Source organism: Miniopterus schreibersii, assembly GCF_964146895.1.
Source record: "Miniopterus schreibersii genome assembly, chromosome: 15".
In the NCBI taxonomy this organism is placed as follows: domain Eukaryota; kingdom Metazoa; phylum Chordata; class Mammalia; order Chiroptera; family Miniopteridae; genus Miniopterus; species Miniopterus schreibersii.
Window position 1 is genome coordinate 21,938,514 of NC_138115.1, and position 19,515 is coordinate 21,958,028.

Genomic DNA, 19,515 nt, shown 5'->3' on the forward strand with positions numbered 1-19,515 from the left:
ACCAGTCTGGGGAAAGGCACTCTTATAAGCCATGAAAGCTCAGTTATGCCACAATTCTGCAAGGCAGATAGTATGACTCCCATTTTATAGATGGGGAAACTGAGCCTAGAGCAATCAGGAATAGTACTTAGGGCCATTCAGCTGGTAAAAGGCAGAATGGAGATTTGAACCCAGGACTGGACTGAGTCCAGTGTCACACACCGTCCTCAACTCTCTCTGGAACTAGAGATGAGAAGGTTGCCGTGTAGGTAAAATATCTGGGGATGGCGGAGGGGTCCTTCCTCACCTAAGGACTATGGCTGGGCTCCCGGCATAAGAATATCCTTTAGAGAATTTGTTAGAAGTATAGATTTGGGGATCATCTTGGGTGGGAACTGGGAATGTGTCTTTATAGAGTTTCCCAAATGACTTGGGAACACAGCCAGGCTTGGGAACTGCTGATGAAATAGCAACAAGTTCTCATTATTTGCCAGGCACAGTGTGTCTCAATAAGTAAGTGGAGAAAAACAACCCGATGAGGGATGTACTATCATCATCCTCAGTTTAAAAGATAGGGAGAGGGGCCCAGAGAGGTTAAGAAGTTTACTCAAAGTCACACAGCTTGAAAATGGTAAAGAGGGCTTTGATCATGGCCAGTGTTTGTGCTCATGTACCACCTTCACCCACCACCTGCAGCCAGGACACCTCCCTATTCAGATCCGCCATCACTTACCCTGCTATGGCTATTACGAAAATCTCCTAATTACATCCAGGGAGGAAAATGAGGAGCACTTAATATTTCTCTCTAGAAGTTTGGTCACCTTGGGTCTCGACACTAAGCATGACACATAACGGAGGGCACATGACACAGATGGCCAGAGTTAAAGCTAGTCCAGGAGACACAGGCCACACCCTCACATGTCTTTGGAAACAAAAGGCACCTCCCTTCCTCTGGGAGCAGAGGCTGGTGGGAGGCTTATAGGAGAGCTTTCTTGGGGCCCTGGTTCTTTTGTGAGTTCTTTTGTGTTTGTTATTTTGGGGCAGCTCCATAATCTTGCCCCCCTTCATTGCTTGTCACCCCAGCTCTCTGTTCTAGGGTGACCTTGAGCCGCAAAACTGCTGTCCACGTGGACTGGGGCCGACATTGCACGTCCACCTGCCAGGACCCCTGTTTCCAAATTCCGAGACATGGCAACTAATGGCAGCAAGGTGGCTGATGGGCAGATCTCCACGGAGGTTAGCGAGGTCCCCGTGGCCAACGACAAGCCCAAAACCCTGGTGGTCAAAGTGCAGAAGAAGGCGGCGGACCTTCCGGACCGGGACACATGGAAGGGCCGTTTCGACTTCCTCATGTCCTGCGTGGGCTACGCCATCGGCCTGGGCAACGTCTGGAGGTTCCCCTATCTCTGCGGAAAAAACGGCGGCGGTAGGTGCCAGCCTGGCCACCTTCCAGCTGGGCCTGGGCCCCACAGAAGGTGTCCCACTTAGACATTTTCTGGGGCAACCTTAGGGGAGTGGGTCCCCTAAAGACTCCCAAAGGAGTATCAGGCCCCGCTTCCTGTTTCTTGACCTTTTACCAAAGGATTCTGAAAAGGTGATTGTCCTCTGTCAGTGACACCTAAAAGTTCACCTCTTCATTTGCAAAGCACAGGGCTTGTGTTTGTAGCAGAGAACTTCCTGGGTCCTCACTCTGGCTGTAGATGCTGTTTTTGAGGCCGAGTGTAAGGAAATCATGGCATAGACCCCAGAATGCCCTGCCGTGATGCTCTCTGACTGGGGTTTCTCCAAAGCTGGGGGGCCACAAGCATCTCTCTTCTTGACCCCACAGGGGCCTTCCTGATCCCCTACTTCCTGACGCTCATCTTTGCCGGGGTCCCTCTCTTCCTGCTGGAGTGCTCCCTAGGCCAGTACACATCCATCGGGGGCCTGGGGGTGTGGAAGCTGGCCCCCATGTTCAAGGGTAAGTGTGCAGAGTGGGGCCACAGGTCATGATGGTGATCCTGCCCACAGGACGGTGGCAAAGCCAGGGCTTTCCCAACACGCTTGACCCCTGTGGACAGGGGGAGCTGCTCAGCCACGTCTGAGCAGAGTGGAGCCGTTACAAGGGGCCAGGTGACAGATGGCCACACTGGCCAGAACCTAGGGCAGTAGAGAGGAGGACCCAATCCAGAGGCCCCCACATGCACATCAGCCTGCCCTGTTCTGTGAGCTCGTTTCCAAGTTTCCCTGGCATGTGCCAGGTGCAACTTTCTTGGCTTCCTTGCTCAGTGCTGACAGACACTCAGGTGAACATGTGGAGAATCACGCTTTCTGGCAAGTCCAGCCCCACCCCCACCTTCAGCCAGCCTGTGTGGGGGCCCCAGATGCAAGGCTTGGCTCCCTCACTTGCCAGATGTGTATGTCCTTAGCCAAGGTCCTGCCTCTCTCCTAGTTCGAGTGAGATTGTAGATGTGGGGAATGATAGCAGTTGACACACCTGGGGAAACTGTGGTTATTAAATGAATATCACAATGAGTGCTTGCTCCCAGGCGTGGGCCTTGCCGCTGCTGTGCTGTCCTTCTGGCTGAACATCTACTACATTGTCATCATCTCCTGGGCTATCTACTACTTGTACAATTCCTTCACCACGGTGAGTGCCCCCCAACTGCTCCTTGAGAAGGAGCCAGACCCACAGTCCACCCTCCATCCACCAGGACCGCCGTTCTGCTGACAAGGCCACTCCTCCAGCAGCAGGGGGTGAGGGGTGGTTTTCAGCAGCCCTTGTCTCCCCACAATTGTAGCACCATACACTGAGCCCCTGTTTCGGACCAGGCACTGAGCCAGGGCCTTTGTGGGCTGACGTCTAATCCTCATGACACTCCTCTAAGGTGGGCATTGTTAACCCGTTTTATATGGATCTAGGTTGAAACCCTGACCCTATTATAAACCAGCTGTGCAACTTTGGGAATGAGACAGCTTCATTTATAAAGTGAGGGTAAACGGGAAACCCACCTCCTAGAGATGTGAGAATTAAGGAGTAAATATGTGCAAAGTGCTTAGATCTGTGCAAAGAACAAGCAGTGTAAATATTCACTGTTAACAGTGTGCACAGGCTCAAGTAGGTGAGGTCTCTTGCCCAAAGTCGCGTAGCTGGGCAGTGGTCTGGGATGGACACAAAACCATATGGTGCAGCTTGGAAAGCTCATTTTCAGAGTGCAAAGGTCGAGGTTCAGATCTCAGCATGACACTTAGGAGCTGTGTGATCTTGAGCAAGTTGCTGCCCCTCTCTAATCTCTAAAATGGGGCTCATAGCATGATCTGCATTTGGAAGCGGTTGGAAAGTAGGGATGAGATAATGGCTGTGAGGAGGCTCAGGGGACCGTAAGGGTGGGCAGGGTGCACAAGGACCACTCACTGTTGCCAGCCCCACAGGGCTCAACAGGGTTTGTCTGTGCCACTGTGTCTTTGTAGGCGCTGCCGTGGAAACAGTGTGACAACCCCTGGAACACAGACCGCTGCTTTTCCAACTACAGCATGGTGAACACCACCAACATGACCAGCGCTGTGGTAGAGTTCTGGGAGTGAGTGCAGGGTTACTCGTGGTGGGTGGCATATCAGCCAGGGCCAGCAGGCACAGAGGCACCCTCAAAAGGCTGATGGAAGAGTTAGGTGAAGGACTGTTTGTGGAGATGTGGCCAGGGCTAAGGGAGCCACAAGAAAGGGTGAAGCCCCTTCCTGCCCCAGAGAGAGCTGAACCTTGGAAGAGCCACTAGACATGCACTAGACCTTTAGTAGAGAAACCCAGCTGCAGACAAAGCCACAGGCAGCAGGGAGAATACATCCCCAACATCTCTCTCCTCCCACCCTTGGAGCTCCTCTAGAAGAAGCTAGAGGGCACAGGAGCCAGTGAATGCAGCCATAGCATTCAGCCTCCGGGGCAAAGAGCAGGGTGGAGAAGGGTGGCCAGTGGCCAGCGGAGGGGAATAACCATCACAGGCCGAGAAAAGCACTAGGAGAGGCCAGTAAAGTCCCGATTCATCCTGAAAACCAGTCCAGAATCACTTGGAATAAGTGTTCATAGTGAAAGCCATGTTGATTGTTTCATCATAGAAGATGCACATTGGGAGCATTAATTTTCCAAAATGAGGTCCATTGACCCAAATCTCTTTGACATGAAGGAAGCATCTGTCCTGGGCAACTCGAAAGGGTATACTGGAAGGTTCCACTGCACCTTGGATAAGCTGCCAGGCGGAGCAGTTCTCAGGAGGTGTGAGAACACATGATGCCAGTCTCTCTGTACTGAAATGTCCTTAGCTAGGCTGTCTCCTTACAAATAAAAATCAGATTCTGCTCCTGCTGGTTCTGCTTTTAGGCATCACCCACATGCAGTTGTCTCTCACATGTCCAGGCTTTTCATTCAACCATTTATTCAATAAACGTTTCTAGAGCACCTACTATGTGCCAGTCTGGTTAAAGAAATGGCTAAGTAAACAGGCAGTGACAACACCAAGTGACCATTGTTAGGAGGGACACACGGAAGGCTGTGGGGACCCCAAGGAGGGACCTGGACCAGTCTAGGTGAGGAATGGCATCTAAGGATGAAAAGCAATGTCAGGAAGACAGGTGTTGGCAGAAGGAAGAATATGCATGAAACCTTGGAGGCAGGTGAGTGCAAGCAAGGCTGGAGTGAAGGGATGACAAGTAGTCCAGTCTTACGAGAGTTTGAGGGGACCGCGGTGAGAGCCAAGACTAGAGAAAAGCAGGGGCCAGCTCATCCAGGCTGGCAAGGTCCACCGGGCTTCATTCTGAAAACAATAAGGAGCTATTCACTGCAGAATTTTAAGCGGAAGAGTGACATGACCAGGCTTGCAAACAGAAGGATCCCAGGGTGCTGGAGTGGAGACAGGGAGAAAGTGAATGTAGGGGTGAGCAACAGTGGTGGCTGAATTAAGGCACTGGGAGGTCAGCGCTTTCTACCAGTTGGTATAATGGGCCCCACAGTCCCCACCCAGCTCTTAGATCTTGCTGATGACAGATGTCAGCAGGATCACAGTGGAGGTTATTGCCCCTGCCCACATGCTGGCCTGCGCTGCCTGGGTCACTTCAGCCCCATATGACTTTCTCCTCCCTCCTGTTCCATCAGGCGCAACATGCATCAGATGACAGATGGGCTGGATAAGCCGGGTCAGATCCGCTGGCCTCTGGCCATCACCCTGGCCATTGCCTGGATTCTTGTGTATTTCTGTATTTGGAAGGGTGTTGGCTGGACTGGAAAGGTAAGAGGTGTTCACAGTGAGAACTGGAGGGGGGGTGGGTCTACAAAGGGATCTCTGCTCTGGGCAAGCAGTCTGTACCTCTCAGGAACCCTATCCAACCTCAGTGTAAGCAGGTACCTTCATCTCTCTGTGCCTCAGTTTTCTTTCCTGTAAAATGGGAATAACATTACCTACCTCTGGGAAAGTGTGAGGATTAAAGGAAAGAATGCAAGTCAACCTCTTAACATGGTGCCAGGCTCACATTAAGTCTCTTGAGATTACCCCGGACCTGGCAGAGCCACCGCAAAACGGAGAGTGAATGTTGCTCATGGACCGCTAAACACTGTCCCTGAGTATCTCTTCTGTTCCAAGCCTTGTTCTAGGAGTGGGCAGGCCCAGAGGTGAACACTCCACATCCCAGCCTCTGAGGAGCAACAGAGATGGATTGATTAATAGTTGAATACTCAGGCCTTATAGTCAAAGAGACCTGAGTTCAGATCCCAACTCAGCCATTGACTTGGCTGTGTGACCTTGGACAAGTCACTTCACCTCTCTGAAACTTAGTTTCTTCCTTTAAAAATGGGGCTAATACGTATGCTTATCTGTTGGTTTGTTATGCAAATCAAATGAGCCGATGATGATGATGATGATGATGATGATGGTAATGATGATTTTGTAAGGCACTCAGCAGCTAGCAAGGGAGTTATTTTTTTTTAATTATTGGCAAGGGAAAAGCCAGGCCACGTTGGGGTGTTCCAGCCTGGGGACATCAAGGGAGCTTGCTGATCAAACTGGGGGGAGGAAGACTGGCCTCATCCCTACTTCTTTCCCCCTTTAAGCCCCACCCCATGAGTCCAGGGACAGAAGATGGCCAAGCCTCACTGGTCTTGGCCTGAAGGACTCAGGGTAAGTATGTTGTCTGAGGTCTTAAAGCAAGTAAGGGAGAGAAGGGATTTCAACTGACTAAGGCTGGAGAGAGGGAGGTTCAGACTACCTAAGAAGCTGAATGAGCAAAACAGAACCTTAATGAATTCCACACTTGGGCATGGGCACAGCTGATGAAAAACTCCCTGCTTCAGTCTGGTGGGACCTTTGGACCCAACAGGTTCTCAGATTTAAGACTGGTGTCAAAGCAGCTCTGCTCTGTCCCTAGGCTACCCAGGGCGGAGGAGGGCACAGTTGTCTCCAGGTCCAGCTTTTGGAAGCAGAAGAGTGTAGGGCCTAAGGGCTTCAGAAGAGAGAGAGCTGAGTTTGAATCTCAGTCCCGTGGTGCCTACCTGTGTGCTCTTAGGCAAGTCAGTTAAGCCTTAGTCTCCTCATCTGTGAAGTGATCACAATAATAGTACCTTACAGAGTTATCACAAAGACTGAGTGGGGGATAATCTATGCAGAGTGTGTAGCATTTGCCTAGCACATAGTAGGCACTCAATTCATGACATCAATTATAATCATTTTGGAGTGGTATCTAGAGTTCTTGCTGCATTACACAACTGGCTACGTCTTGAAGAAAGAGAGTAGGGCCTCTCTCACTGCATCATTTGAGTGAGTCACCCAATCTATCAGTAAGCATTTACTGAACACCTACTGTGTACCTAGCTCCATGCTGAACATGGGAGACATATTGAAGTGCAAGACCTAGCAACAAATGTTAAGCATGTTGTATGTCCTCATGCAACCAACCTTTCTGCATAGCAGTGTTGATTGTACCCATTTTCCAGACAAGAAAAAAAATAGACTAAGGGTGGATAAGAAATTGACCCAATGTCACATAGCTTGTAGGTGACGCAGACAGTTCCGAATCCCCTTTTCCTAATTCCAAGTACAGTGATTTTGCTGTGGGATTGTGGCCACCTTTCCTAACCCTGAAGAATCTCAGAGTCAAGTCAGGGAGATGAAACTAACCCAGAGAACAATTTCTGCTGAGCTTGACTCTGAGCTACAAAGGTCATTGAACTTGAAAATTGTTCTTTCACACTAGTGAGCAAAGAAATGTAATTTTCGACAATGATCTGTCTTTTGATGATTGATTTGGCAAAAAATAATTTTTAAGGTGATTATACCCACTGCTGGCATCTTTGCAGGGAAGGTGCACTCTGTAATGCTGGGCAAAGTTCCATTTCTGGAAGGGAATTAGGCAACATGGATTAAAAGCCTTTGAGAAGCTTATTTCTTTTTTCACAGTAATTCTACTTCTAGAAATTTTTCCAAAGACTGGTATAATTTTTTCATTATAAGTTGTAGTAATTTTTCGTATAATTTGTCTACTTTTGCAGACAAAGTTTTGTATACAGGGGTGGCCAATGTAGCAGTATAGAGATTGATATTTAAAATTGGAAGTGACCTCAGTGGATGGTGGAACCTCCTGAGAGACTATTTTGTATAATTAAAAATCACATTGTTATGGGACAGTAAAACAATCTTTAGTAAACAAAACAAGAAATAAAGCTGTATGTACTGTGTTTTTTAACTTTAAACATGTTAAATGAAAAGGCAAGTACTTAATTTGAGCCTTGTTTTGTAAGAAAATGTGATCGATATGTAAAGGAAAGTCTCAAAATAGGAACAATAAGATGTTAACATCAGTGCATTTATGTATTTGTCTTGCATCTGTCGAGTGTCCACTATATTCCATGGGCTGTTTAGACCCTGGAAAAACAGAAAAGTGAACAAGACAAGTCCTGTCATTCATGTAACTTACATTCTAGAGGCTGTTGAAAGGAACTTTGTGTGTTCGTATGTGATTTTTAAAATTTTTAAAATTTTCCTCTCACATGTTTTACTTTAATTTAAACAGAAATCAAAAAGTAGGAGGGGTAGGGGAAGGGAAAATTCATGCACTGAGCCGGTTGGTTCAGACTCCAAGGAAGGGCTGCAGAAAAGTGGCCAAGCAGAGCAGGTTAGGAATCCAGGAGGGCTTCCTGGAGGAAGAGAACTGGAACCAAGCCTAGTGTGACCACAGGTACAGATGGAGGTGAAGTGGGGAAGGAGGAGGCATGGGTGCATTGGAGGGGGCATGACCGTGTTTTACCTACTTTCCTCCCAGGTGGTCTACTTCTCAGCCACATATCCTTACATCATGCTGATCATCCTGTTCTTCCGAGGAGTGACACTGCCCGGGGCCAGGGAAGGCATCCTCTTCTACATCACACCCAACTTCCAAAAGCTGACGGACTCCGAGGTGAATGGCCCTCCTGGCCCCGGGTACTAGGGGGCAGCAGCTCGGTTAAGTGCACACCTGAGTCCTGAGCCACAGTGGACCAGCATTAGGATACGTTTTTTGCTGCTCTCTGACCCTCCTATGCAAACTAGGATTGTTGCCGCAGAGCTGGTTGGCACCTGGAAGGGGCCCTGGGGCACTGTGGCTTTATGATTATAATTTTGACTATTTTCTGTCATTATCCTTATAGGTGTGGCTGGATGCTGCTACTCAGATTTTCTTCTCTTATGGGCTGGGCCTAGGATCCTTGATTGCTCTTGGGAGCTACAACAATTTCCACAACAATGTCTACAGGTGCCAAAGCACAGGAGCACTTTCCTCCGGGGGCCATGCCCCTTCGAGGCTACCCCCAGGCCTTTCTCCACTGTCAGTTCCACTTGTCTTAGAGCCAATCGCTCTGGCCAGTCCTGGTTCTGCTCCTTCCCTGGGGGTGGGGGATGGACCCACCTGCCTTTCAGCCCTACTCCCAGGCACCCCCCCCTTCCCTTCGCTACCCACTCCCTATTAGCTCACCTTCTCTCCAGTCCCACCCTCCCTGACTGTGCCCTTCCCTCTCTGCAGGGACTCCATCATTGTCTGCTGCATCAATTCGTGCACCAGCATGTTCGCAGGATTTGTCATCTTCTCCATCGTGGGCTTCATGGCCCATGTCACCAAGAGGTCCATTGCTGATGTGGCGGCCTCAGGTCAGCACCGCACAGGACCGGGGCTCCTGGAGAGGGAGGGGTTAATCGCGCAGGCTTTCGCTGTCATCATATCACCACCCCCTTGGCTCGCTGGCATAGAGGTCACTATGTGCCAGGCAGCACACGGAGCATTTATGTGGACTGTATCCCTGAACCTTTCTAATGCTGAGGTTACCTGCTTCAGGGAGCTAGAAAGGTGGTAGCACTTTGGAGTTGAGCCCAGACCTAGCTGATTGCAGAGCCTGGCCATACTGGCGCTTCCAGCCCATCCTGGACATCTGAGGGGAGAAGACTCACTTGCCCCAAGAGTATAAACTTTGGTCCAAGTCAGACACATTCAGCACCATGACACAAAGCACCCAAGTCCGTGCATTTGTTTCAGCTCCAAAAATGTTCTCACCAAGTGGGCTGTGCCCACTCTTCTCTCCACATAGTTGGGCACAGGGTCCAAGGAAAACCCAGGCAAGCCCTCCCTTCCCTGCTCAGCCAGGAAAGCAGCAAACATGAGGACCCACTGTGTGTACAGCAGAGGCCCAGGGGCTCAGGAAGGAAACCTTTGCTCCTTCCCCATCATGGAGAACTAGGTTGATCATGCAGAAGGAACGTTCTCTGCTGAGGTCCTAAACCTCCCCTGCCCGGGCAGCCCGCCACCTCATTTCTCTGGAACTCCCAGCCACCACCCCTCTTTCCAGAGCCAGACCTCAGGGAAGTTATAGTCTCTTTCCTTTTCCTGCCAACGTTTACCCTGATCTCTTGAATGTCACCCCACCCAGACACTCAAACACAACATGTCCCAAACTGACCTCCCCAAGCCGCCTTCTGTGTGCTCCCCATTGCAGCAAAGGGCTCTGCCACCCAGTGCACAGGACAGAGCCGCAGCATCACCTTGGGCCCTTGTGTCACCTTCACTAGCAAACCAGCCAATGCCAGGATCTGCCTGTTCTGCCTCCTAACTATTTCTCCATCTGGGCACCTCTCTGCCCCTGTACTGCCCCACTGCCGGCCGGCCCACTGGTCCCCTTGCCTCTGGACCCAACCCTACAGCCTCCCCCGCCACACACACTCATTCCTCATGTAGAAAGAAAGGCTGACAACCCTCACCCACAAGGTTTCTTAGAAGATGAAATAAAAAGAAACTTAGTGGGTGTGTACTGAATATGCTGTAGGTGCTTGGTACGTTTTATTTATTTTTTTATCCTTTCTCCTGCAGGCCCCGGCCTGGCATTCCTGGCATACCCAGAGGCAGTGACCCAGCTGCCCATCTCTCCCCTCTGGGCCATTCTCTTCTTCTCGATGCTGCTGATGTTGGGCATTGACAGCCAGGTGAGGACGTTCTCCCTGACCCCTTGAGGCGCCCCTCACCCAGCCTTGCCCATCTGGGAGGAAGCAGAGAGAGGAGGTCACTGCCCTAGGCCCCTGAGAAGATGGCCAAGAGTTTCAGACCCCTAGAATGTCCCACGGTGTTGAACTTCAGGGAACAGCTCAGCTACTTTCCCCATTTTTGAGATGGGAAAACTGATGCTCAGAGGGAAGGGACTCTCCTGAGTTCACAAAGGGAGGCAGGGGCAGATCAGGCCTGGATCCTGGGGCTCAACTGGCTCTGCTGTCTCGATGCTGCTGGGCTCTCGGGTCTCCGGCCAGAGTCAGACTTTGGGTGGGTCGGGGTTGGGGCCGGCCGCAGGTGGCTGACGCCCATTCCCCCTGAAGTTCTGCACCGTGGAGGGCTTCATCACGGCTCTGGTGGACGAGTACCCCAGACTCCTCCGCAACCGCAGGGAGCTCTTCATTGCTGCTGTCTGCGTCGTCTCCTACCTGATTGGCCTCTCTAACATCACCCAGGTAAGCGCAGCCAGCACCTGGCACACCTCTGGTCTGCCTGCCCAGAGCCACTCCCAGGCCCTCTTCACTCCAGCCTTGTCTTAACTCACCTTCCCCTTGTTCATTAAATATACCATCTCCATGCCAAGCTGGCACACCCTGCAAGAGGGAAGATGGGGGTCCCTGCCCTTAAAGGGCCCCTGGGCTGATGGGAGATACAGACAAGGAGCCAGAAATGATGGGCAGAGCTAGAGAATATAGCCCCTAACCTGACCTGGGGCACCAGGTACGCTTCCTGGAGGAAGGAATGCAGGGTCTGAGTTTTAAAGAACTCATAAAAATTAATTGGAGCTCTGGCCGGGTGGCTCATTTGGTAGGAGCATCATCCCGTGCACCAAAAGGCTGCCGGTTCAATTCCCGGTCAGGGCACATACCTAGGTTTCGGGTTCTATCCCTGGTCAGGGTTTATGTAAGAGGCAACCGATTGATGTTTCTCTCTCACATTGATGTCTCTCTCTCTCTCTCTACCCCCTTCCTCCCTTCCCCCCTCCCTCCCTTCCGCTCTCTAAAATCAATACAAACATATCCTGAGGATTAAAAAAGAAATTAACTGGAGCATCAAGGTGGAGTTAGTTGGGCATTTGAAGTTGACACTGTCCTTTCCTCTCATTCCTACTCTTTTTTTTCCTGTGGCTATTAACAAGCAAGTTTCTCTGCGTTCAAGCCCTCCCAGTCTACTCAGAAGACAGAAACATAATTGATGAATTTTACGATAAATATAAATGACCCTAAAGCCATGAGCTCAGCCTTGTGGGTCTGATTTATGAGCCACAGAACCACCGCTGGATCTAAATACAGTTCAGACCTAGAATTATTGTTCATTTATTCCTTCATAGCTGATGAACACCTACTATGGGCCTGAGAGACAGTATCTGCTCTGTTGGACAAGACTGACATACACATTAGATTGTTAAATGCCATGAAGAAAGAAGATAGTGGAACAGAGAATGACCAGCAGGGATGGGAAAGATGCTACCTTGACAGAGTAGTCAGGGACAGTCCCTCTGAGGTGAGAGGAAGAGCCAGCCAGGGGAGGATCTAGTTAAGGGGAAGAAATCACAGCAGGTGCAAAGGCCCTGAGGTGGGAATGGGCTTGGTGAACTTGAGGAACAAAAAGAAGGCCAGTGTGGGGGAAGAGGGAATGAGGGGCTAAGTAGGGGATGTAGAACCAGAGATCATGCAGGATCTTGAAGGCCAAGGCATTTGGATTTTATTTTATTATCTTATTTTATATCTTTCTACTTATTTATGTATTATGTTATTGCCTTATTTAAGCCATGGAAGACTTTAAGCAGGGGAAGGACATGATTGATGTAACGTTGTGGACAGATGGCTCCTCTTTCTGCCCTCCAGTCTTACCAGAGTTGGGGCATTTCCCTCCACCCCCTGCACATTTTCTTCAGAATCGTAAGAAAAGCAACACCCACATCCTCTCAGGGTCTCAAGTGCTTCCTCGAATCTACCTGCAAGCCTTCATGCTGCAGTTTAGCCTAACCCCAGCCTCATCACACTATAAAGCCCCGTTGACTGTGAATTGAATGCACTGGTCCCTCACAGAAGGGGCCTCACTCTCACCGCTTTTCCTCCTGCAGGGGGGCATTTACGTCTTCAAGCTTTTTGATTACTACTCTGCCAGTGGCATGAGCCTGCTGTTCCTCGTGTTCTTTGAATGTGTCTCCATTTCCTGGTTTTATGGTGAGCATCAACCCCTCCTCCATCCCTCACTCATTCATTCATTGATTCATTCCTTTCTTCAAGCATCATTCAACCAATACAGCTTGAACACCAGGCCCTTTCCATACATTCATGTATTTAGTTCTCACAGCAACTCGGTGATGCTAGCACAGGACATCCCATATTTAGAAGACACCATAAGAAGGACAGTTAAACTCATTTAAAATGGAAACCAAAATTTCTTCGTAAATTTTGGGATAAAATGGTTTGTTTGAGATTTTATCTAGAAAAGGGAAACCAAAACTACAAAAAATTCTAAAGTTAAAAGTATGCACTATCTTACAACAAAGAATGAAGGGAATGTGATTTTATTTGTTGATTTTGTGGCCTAAGTGTCCAGACCCAACTGAGTGATAGTCAAAGGATATCCTTCCCTACTTTTCGATTATCACAGCAAGATAATGCGTTTGAGAGAAACGTTCTCCAGGGTCCCTCTTAGTACTTGATAATCATTATATTGTTTTTGCCACCTCACTCCCCTCCCCATTTTCCTTTCCCCAACTCTAACTGGTCTGGTGCTATCAGATCCCTCCTGGTCAGTGACTTTGCTTATAATGGGAGCAGTGTCCAGCATCACTCTCGTGAACTTCATGACATCTGTGGGTCTTTGCAGGATTTGCAGTTCTTCTTTGCAATCCATCACCAGTTGCTGATAGCATCGGGTCATCGGGGCTTTGCAGGAATGGCTGGGATAGATGTTGCCTGGGAGGGACACTAAGGGTGATGGGACACCTTTTGTAAGCATATCTGATTTTTGGTAGATATTTTCACACTAAGGTGATTTGCTTTTCCACACAACCCACTTACTGTGGAGACTTAGTTATTGATTACTAATGAGCACCCCTCAGAGCATTAACCCCATGTTACAGATGAGGAAACTGAGGCTCAGAGAGGTTAGGTAACTTGCATGTGGTCATACTATGAGAAAGTGACAGACTGAGTTTAGCCTCTAGTACCCACAACTCATCCATCCTCCTGCTTTTGCTCCAAATGTCACAGGTGTCAACCGATTCTATGACAACATACAAGAGATGGTTGGCTCCAGGCCCTGCATCTGGTGGAAACTCTGCTGGTCCTTCTTCACCCCCATCATTGTGGCGGTAAGGACCATGCTTGACCAGCCCTGTTAGGATGAGCACAGACTAGGCCCTGGGGCAGCTCGGGTCTAGAGAGAAACTTATGGAGGCAGAGGTAGATGGAAGAGACCCCAGACCCCTGTTTCCTAATAATACTAGTCCCTCCCATTTGTTAAGCGTCTACTTTGTGCCCTGCATGATGCCAGACATATTACATCATTCTCAGAAAACTCAGAAAAATAGACATTATTGGCTCACATCCAGTGCTCACCCAGCCAGCATCACCCAGTGTGTCTGTGCAGCATTCAAACCAGGTCGGCCCGATTCTGAAGCGCAAACTATTCATATGGGGAGGCCTCTCATTCTCAGCATCTCTCGTCCCCTTCTGCAGGGGGAAGCTGGGGCATGAGCAGGCCTGGGAGGGAGATGCCTCAGGTCCTTGGTGTGGGGGCTGGGCTGCTACAAGTGTTGTGTCCTGCACAAGGGCACCCAGCCAATGGCGAATGGGGACTGACATCCAACTCTGTCCTGCTTGCCAAGCTGGTTAACTTGGAGAAAGGGATGTTTTTTCTATTGGTCCTCTCGGAGGAACCACCTTTTTCAGTTGGTCCTTTCAGAGAGTGTGCCTTCTTTGTATTGGTTCTCCTGGGAGGGGTGCCCTTTTCTGTTGGTTGTCATGGAGAAGGCTCCTTTTGCTATTGGTCCTCCAAGAGGGGATACCTTCTTCTGTCATGCACAAGGGCTCCTTATGTACTGGAAGTGGCCTTTGGTGCAGGATTCCCAAGATGTTGGGTCCTGGTGAGGGTCATCCTCAGGGTAGGGGTGGAGGGCTGTGGACCTATTGGCTGCAGGATCTAAGAGGGGCCTTGATTATCCAGTATGCATGACTGACTGCCCCCCACCCCTCGCAGGGTGTGTTCATTTTCAGTGCTGTGCAGATGACTCCACTCACCATGGGAAGCTATGTTTTCCCCAAGTGGGGCCAGGGCGTGGGCTGGCTCATGGCTCTGTCTTCCATGGTCCTCATCCCTGGGTACATGGCCTACATGTTCCTCACCTTAAAGGGCTCCCTGAAGCAGGTAAGCCCCTTCTGCACCCTTTGCATCATTCGTCCCCTTCCCTCACTGTGCTGGGCACAGTGGAGCTCATGGACTAGCTGGGGGGACAAATAAACCAATAACCAATGACAATGGAGTGTTAGAGGTGCCATGATTGGGGTAAACCGGGGAGATGGGTGAGCCCTGCCTGAGTTGAGGAGGGTTAGGGAAGGCTTCCCGAAAGAAGGGATAGCTAAGTATGAGCCAGAGTTAAAAGTAGAAGCAGAAGAATGTTCCTAGAAGAGGTATAAACTGATCAGTGTGGCTAATGAGGTTGGTAACTTAAAGCCTAGTCAGATCATGGAGGGCTTTGAAGATCAGAACTAGAACCTTGGACTTTATCCTGAGGGTACTGGGGAGCCATCGAGGGTTCAGAGCAGATGAAGGGTGGAATCAGATGTATTGAGGGCTTACTCAGTACCACAGTTGTGAGCTTGATAAAGAGAAAACATGGTCTTATCCTCATGGACAGACAAAGCATGACCACCTAGCACATACTAGGTCCATGCCAGCTCTTTGTTAAGTTATATCATATTCTTGAGTGAAACAAGGCTGTGCTGGAGGTAGCCAGGTGCTAGAGGTGTTAACAGTGTAAGTGTAGGTTGAGGAGATTTCACTGAGAAATGGTGGAGCATCAGATTATGGAGGACCATGTCTGGGAAGGCCCAGATCAGTGGCTCTCAACCTTGTTTCCCACCAAGATGTACTCGCTAGACCCACTCAGAGCCAGAAGGAGGGGATCTCAGGTCTGCAGCATAGGGAAGGTGGGTGGTGGGCAGCCTCCTTTTATCACAGATGGAGAAACAGGCCAAGTGAGGAAACCAGTTACCCATCTCTTACAGTAAGTTATTAGTAAGTAGTAACTTACTTGGGCTTGCAGCCTTTTTTTCTGACTCCAAGTTTAGTGTTTTCATTTTCCATTATTCTCTCCTGAGCCTCAAAAGGAAGTCAGGTCTGCATTTGTGGAAGAGAGCACAGCCTGTGCAAAAGCACAGTGATGGGAAAGGAAAAGGCATGTCTGAAGACAGGGTGTTATATGATGAGGCAGGACTGCAGGATGTGCGTGGAGAAGGTAGTGGGAAGTTCATCCACCAAGCGAATATGTATTGAACACCTACTATATGCCAGACACTATTGTCAGTACTGGGGACACAGCATGGAACAAAACAGGCAAAAATCACACCCTTTTGGAGCTTATATTCTAGTAGAGGAAGATCAACAAATAACAAAATAAAAACGCATTAGATGGGAGGAGTACGATGGAGTTCCTATAAAGTAGGAAGGTGTTTAGGGAATGTTGGGCGAGGCCTCACTGAGGAGAGAACACAGAGCCAAGACCTAAGGAAGTAGACATCAAGCTGTGTAACTAACTGAAAGGAAGGATGTACCGGGCAGAGGGTACAGCAAGTGCAAAGGCCCTGAGGCAGGTGCATGTTTGGTGTGTATGGGGAGCAGTGAGGAGGCCAGCGTGGCTGGAGTGAAGTAAGTGAGGGGATGAGGGAAGGACATGGAGGTCTGAGATGACGGGGCAGATCACGTGGTGCCTTACAGGACTTTGGTGAAATGGGAGCCATTGTTGCATCCTGACGAGGGACGCAATCCCTAACATAACTCCTCCAGCTGCTATACTGAGAATAGAATGAAGGGGCTGATGGTCAGTCAAGAATGGACATAGAGGGCCAGTGGGGAGTATCGCTGTAACCCAAGTGAGAGGAGGTGTGCATGGGAGCATCGGAGGGTATGGAGGATGTGGAGACGTGGCCAGAGTCTGGGTACAGACAAAATAGACTTGAAAAGAAGGTGGGGAGACAGAAAGGCCAGTCTCCTTCCATCTCAGCCCAAATTCTCCCCGGTGCCCACAGCGCATTCAGGTCATGATCCAGCCCAGCGAAGACATCGTTCGCCCAGAGAATGGTCCAGAACAGCCCCAGGCCAGCAGCTCAGGCAGCAAAGAGGCCTACATCTAGGGGTGCAGGGTGGCTCGCCGACTCGAAGCTCTCACCCCCAACCTGGCTGAGCATGACCACCACTTGATGTCTGAAGATACTCTCTATCTCAACCTACCTCGAGTGGCGAGTCCAGACACCATCACCACGCAGAGGGGAGGTGGGGGACAGTCTCACTCCTGGTGGGTCCTGCCTTGGGCAAAGATACTCGACGGCTCCAGCACCTGCGGGCCGATGACCTTTTTAATCTGGGGCCCATTAACATCAAGCGGTGGGCATTTGTGACTTCCTGCCGCAGTAGATCATTTTTATCCCGCCAGCGAGTGTGACACGGGGAGGCTGCACCCTCCTGGCTTTTAGTCATTTTCCTGACTGTTCTCTTACTGCCGAAACCCATGACTGTTATCTTGGACTTTGCAGGAGTTCGTTTCCATCGGAACGCTGCTCTGTACACATGAAAAGGGCATTTTGTATAACAGGTTTCTAGGGAGAGCTCACTCAAGTAGCAGGGAGCCAGCAGAGCTCTTTCATTTTCTGGTTTTCTCCTTCCCGAGGCAGCTGGCTTTAAAACGAGCCCCGAGGACCGCATCAGCATTCCCAGACGAGCTTCTCAAGCAGTCTGCGTAGTGTCCCTTTTCCCCCTGCCGGCTGAGCGAGATCTCTGCGGCGACGCTTTCCCCGCAGCCTCACCAGGCTATTCTGGCTGCACCTGGCCCTGCTCCTTGGAAAACCGCCACAAGCACAATTAATTTTTTAATCGCCATTCTGGGGACCTAAGATCCTGCTGGGGAAGTTCCCTAATCGAAGCCCCAGTTTCTCTTAGGAGGCCCAGCTTTACCAAGCACAGAACAGTTGCAGAGGAAATCAAGGTCAAGTCCTGCCCCTGAGTCAAAACGGATCCAGTTATCTTTTTAAAACTATCTCCCTCACTGCCACCCCCTTCGAAGCTGCTGCCTTCTCACCTTCTCTGAAATCCCTCAGCAGGAATCCCCTCACTGCCACTAAAATCTGCCCTGCCACTAACTGAGGAGCTAGTGTTAATCCAGACCCCCACCCCCGCCTCCAGAGTGCTTCCAAGAGTGAAACTGCTTCCCTGGGAAGCCGTGGTGGTTCTTTCAGGAATGGGCTCCGCGGTGGTGGTGGCAGATCGGCAAATCGGGCGAAGACAGTTCCTTGCAAGCCCCAGTAACTCAGTGTTTCTCATTTGCCAGGAAGATGGGTTCCCAAGTAGCAAATTGTCTGTTGTGCCCTGTAGCTCCTTAGCCAGTTAGCTCACAAACTGTGTTTTACAACTAATCCTTAATAACTATGGTAAATAACTGTGACTGTGGGTTTTTAAATCTCTTGTCATTCTCATCCGAAAGTGACCAGTGACCAGCATACCAGTTCTTGCAATAAGGTATTACCCTCAGAATATTAAGCACATTATTGTAGAGAAAACAAGAAGTACTTGTACACATATAAATGCACACACTCGTACATTCATCCTTACGCGTGGTATATAGGTCTTGTTTGATATTGTGTAGGAAATCTAAAACCTTTTCCCGAGATCATCTGTAAAATAGTCTCATAGCTAAGGCATCCCAAATGCCGACTGGTGAATCCAGGATCACACTGCATATGTGTTGTTAAACTACAGGGTTTAGACGGAAAGGAACCCCGCACTGTCTCACGGTCCCGCCCCTCCCCAGCCTGTGTGAATTCCTGCAGAATAAGGGCAGGAAGACTCTAAACTTTCTCTTTGTTCTTCAGTGTGATACTAAGACCAAGTCTTTTTAAGACAAATGCAGTGTATTTCATGTTTGTAAGCCAACCTAAGTGAGGTGTTTGGCCAGAAATCCCCTAACTGATTTCCATCCAAACCTACTTATATAGCACAATATTACGTGTCGTACAATTACTGTGAGAACTGTGAATATGTGTAACTTTTTTTAGTATTTGCCCTGGGTGGGGGGGAAGATATTGTATTATCATATATGCTTTTTTTTTTTTTGCAATAAGGATTTATTCTCAGAACACCAAGTAAATCTATCTCTATATAAAAAAATATATGTAATATAAACATATTGAAACTATATACAGAGCCTGTTTTAAAAAAATTACAGTATTATTTAGTAAAATTATCTGTTCTATGGACCAAATGTAAAATATTTATAAATGAAGATGCATTTTAAATGTCTATAAATGGTGTCATAACTAGAGCATGTACGTTATGTACATTTCTAAGAATTTAGAGGAAAAATAATAAAGGTTCTATGATCTACAACATCAGATCTTCGATTCTTGGGGGTGGGAGCACAATGGCCTCTTTTATCAGATTAAATATACATACAATATTTCTTTTCCCCGACACAGAGAGAGAGACTCGTACTCACAATTCAGTGAGATAGAGCTGGACTTCCAAAAAGTCTTGGAATGTGTGGATGAAAATAACTCTGAGCACCCTGGCCAGCATGGCTCAATAGTTGGGCATCATCTCATGCCCCAAAAGGTTGCTGGTTCAATTCCTGGTCAGGGCACACGCCCTGGTTGCAGGCTCCATCCCCAGTAGGGAGCTTGCAGGAGTCAGCCGATCAATGTTCCACCCTCACACTGATGTTTCTCTCTCTCTCCTCTCCCTTCCTCTCTCTCTAAAAGTCAATAAAAATGGTTTAAAAAAATAGATGAA

General features: G+C 49.1%; 1 protein-coding gene across 1 annotated transcript in view; it reads left to right on the top strand.

Moving 5' to 3' along the window:
- The window catches only part of SLC6A1 (solute carrier family 6 member 1), a 41,144-nt gene extending 22,027 nt beyond the window's left edge, over window positions 1-19,117 (top strand). The window contains exons 3-16 of the mRNA XM_081160379.1: window positions 1,063-1,405; window positions 1,808-1,939; window positions 2,508-2,608; window positions 3,430-3,539; window positions 5,102-5,234; window positions 8,257-8,391; window positions 8,621-8,724; window positions 8,992-9,116; window positions 10,327-10,439; window positions 10,824-10,955; window positions 12,587-12,689; window positions 13,728-13,828; window positions 14,716-14,883; window positions 16,764-19,117. Coding sequence (XP_081016505.1) covers window positions 1,168-1,405; window positions 1,808-1,939; window positions 2,508-2,608; window positions 3,430-3,539; window positions 5,102-5,234; window positions 8,257-8,391; window positions 8,621-8,724; window positions 8,992-9,116; window positions 10,327-10,439; window positions 10,824-10,955; window positions 12,587-12,689; window positions 13,728-13,828; window positions 14,716-14,883; window positions 16,764-16,868 — 1,800 coding nt within the window. The 5' untranslated portion in view covers window positions 1,063-1,167 and the 3' untranslated portion in view covers window positions 16,869-19,117. The remainder of the gene's footprint in view (window positions 1-1,062; window positions 1,406-1,807; window positions 1,940-2,507; window positions 2,609-3,429; window positions 3,540-5,101; window positions 5,235-8,256; window positions 8,392-8,620; window positions 8,725-8,991; window positions 9,117-10,326; window positions 10,440-10,823; window positions 10,956-12,586; window positions 12,690-13,727; window positions 13,829-14,715; window positions 14,884-16,763) is intronic.
- Window positions 19,118-19,515: the final 398 nt, after the last annotated feature.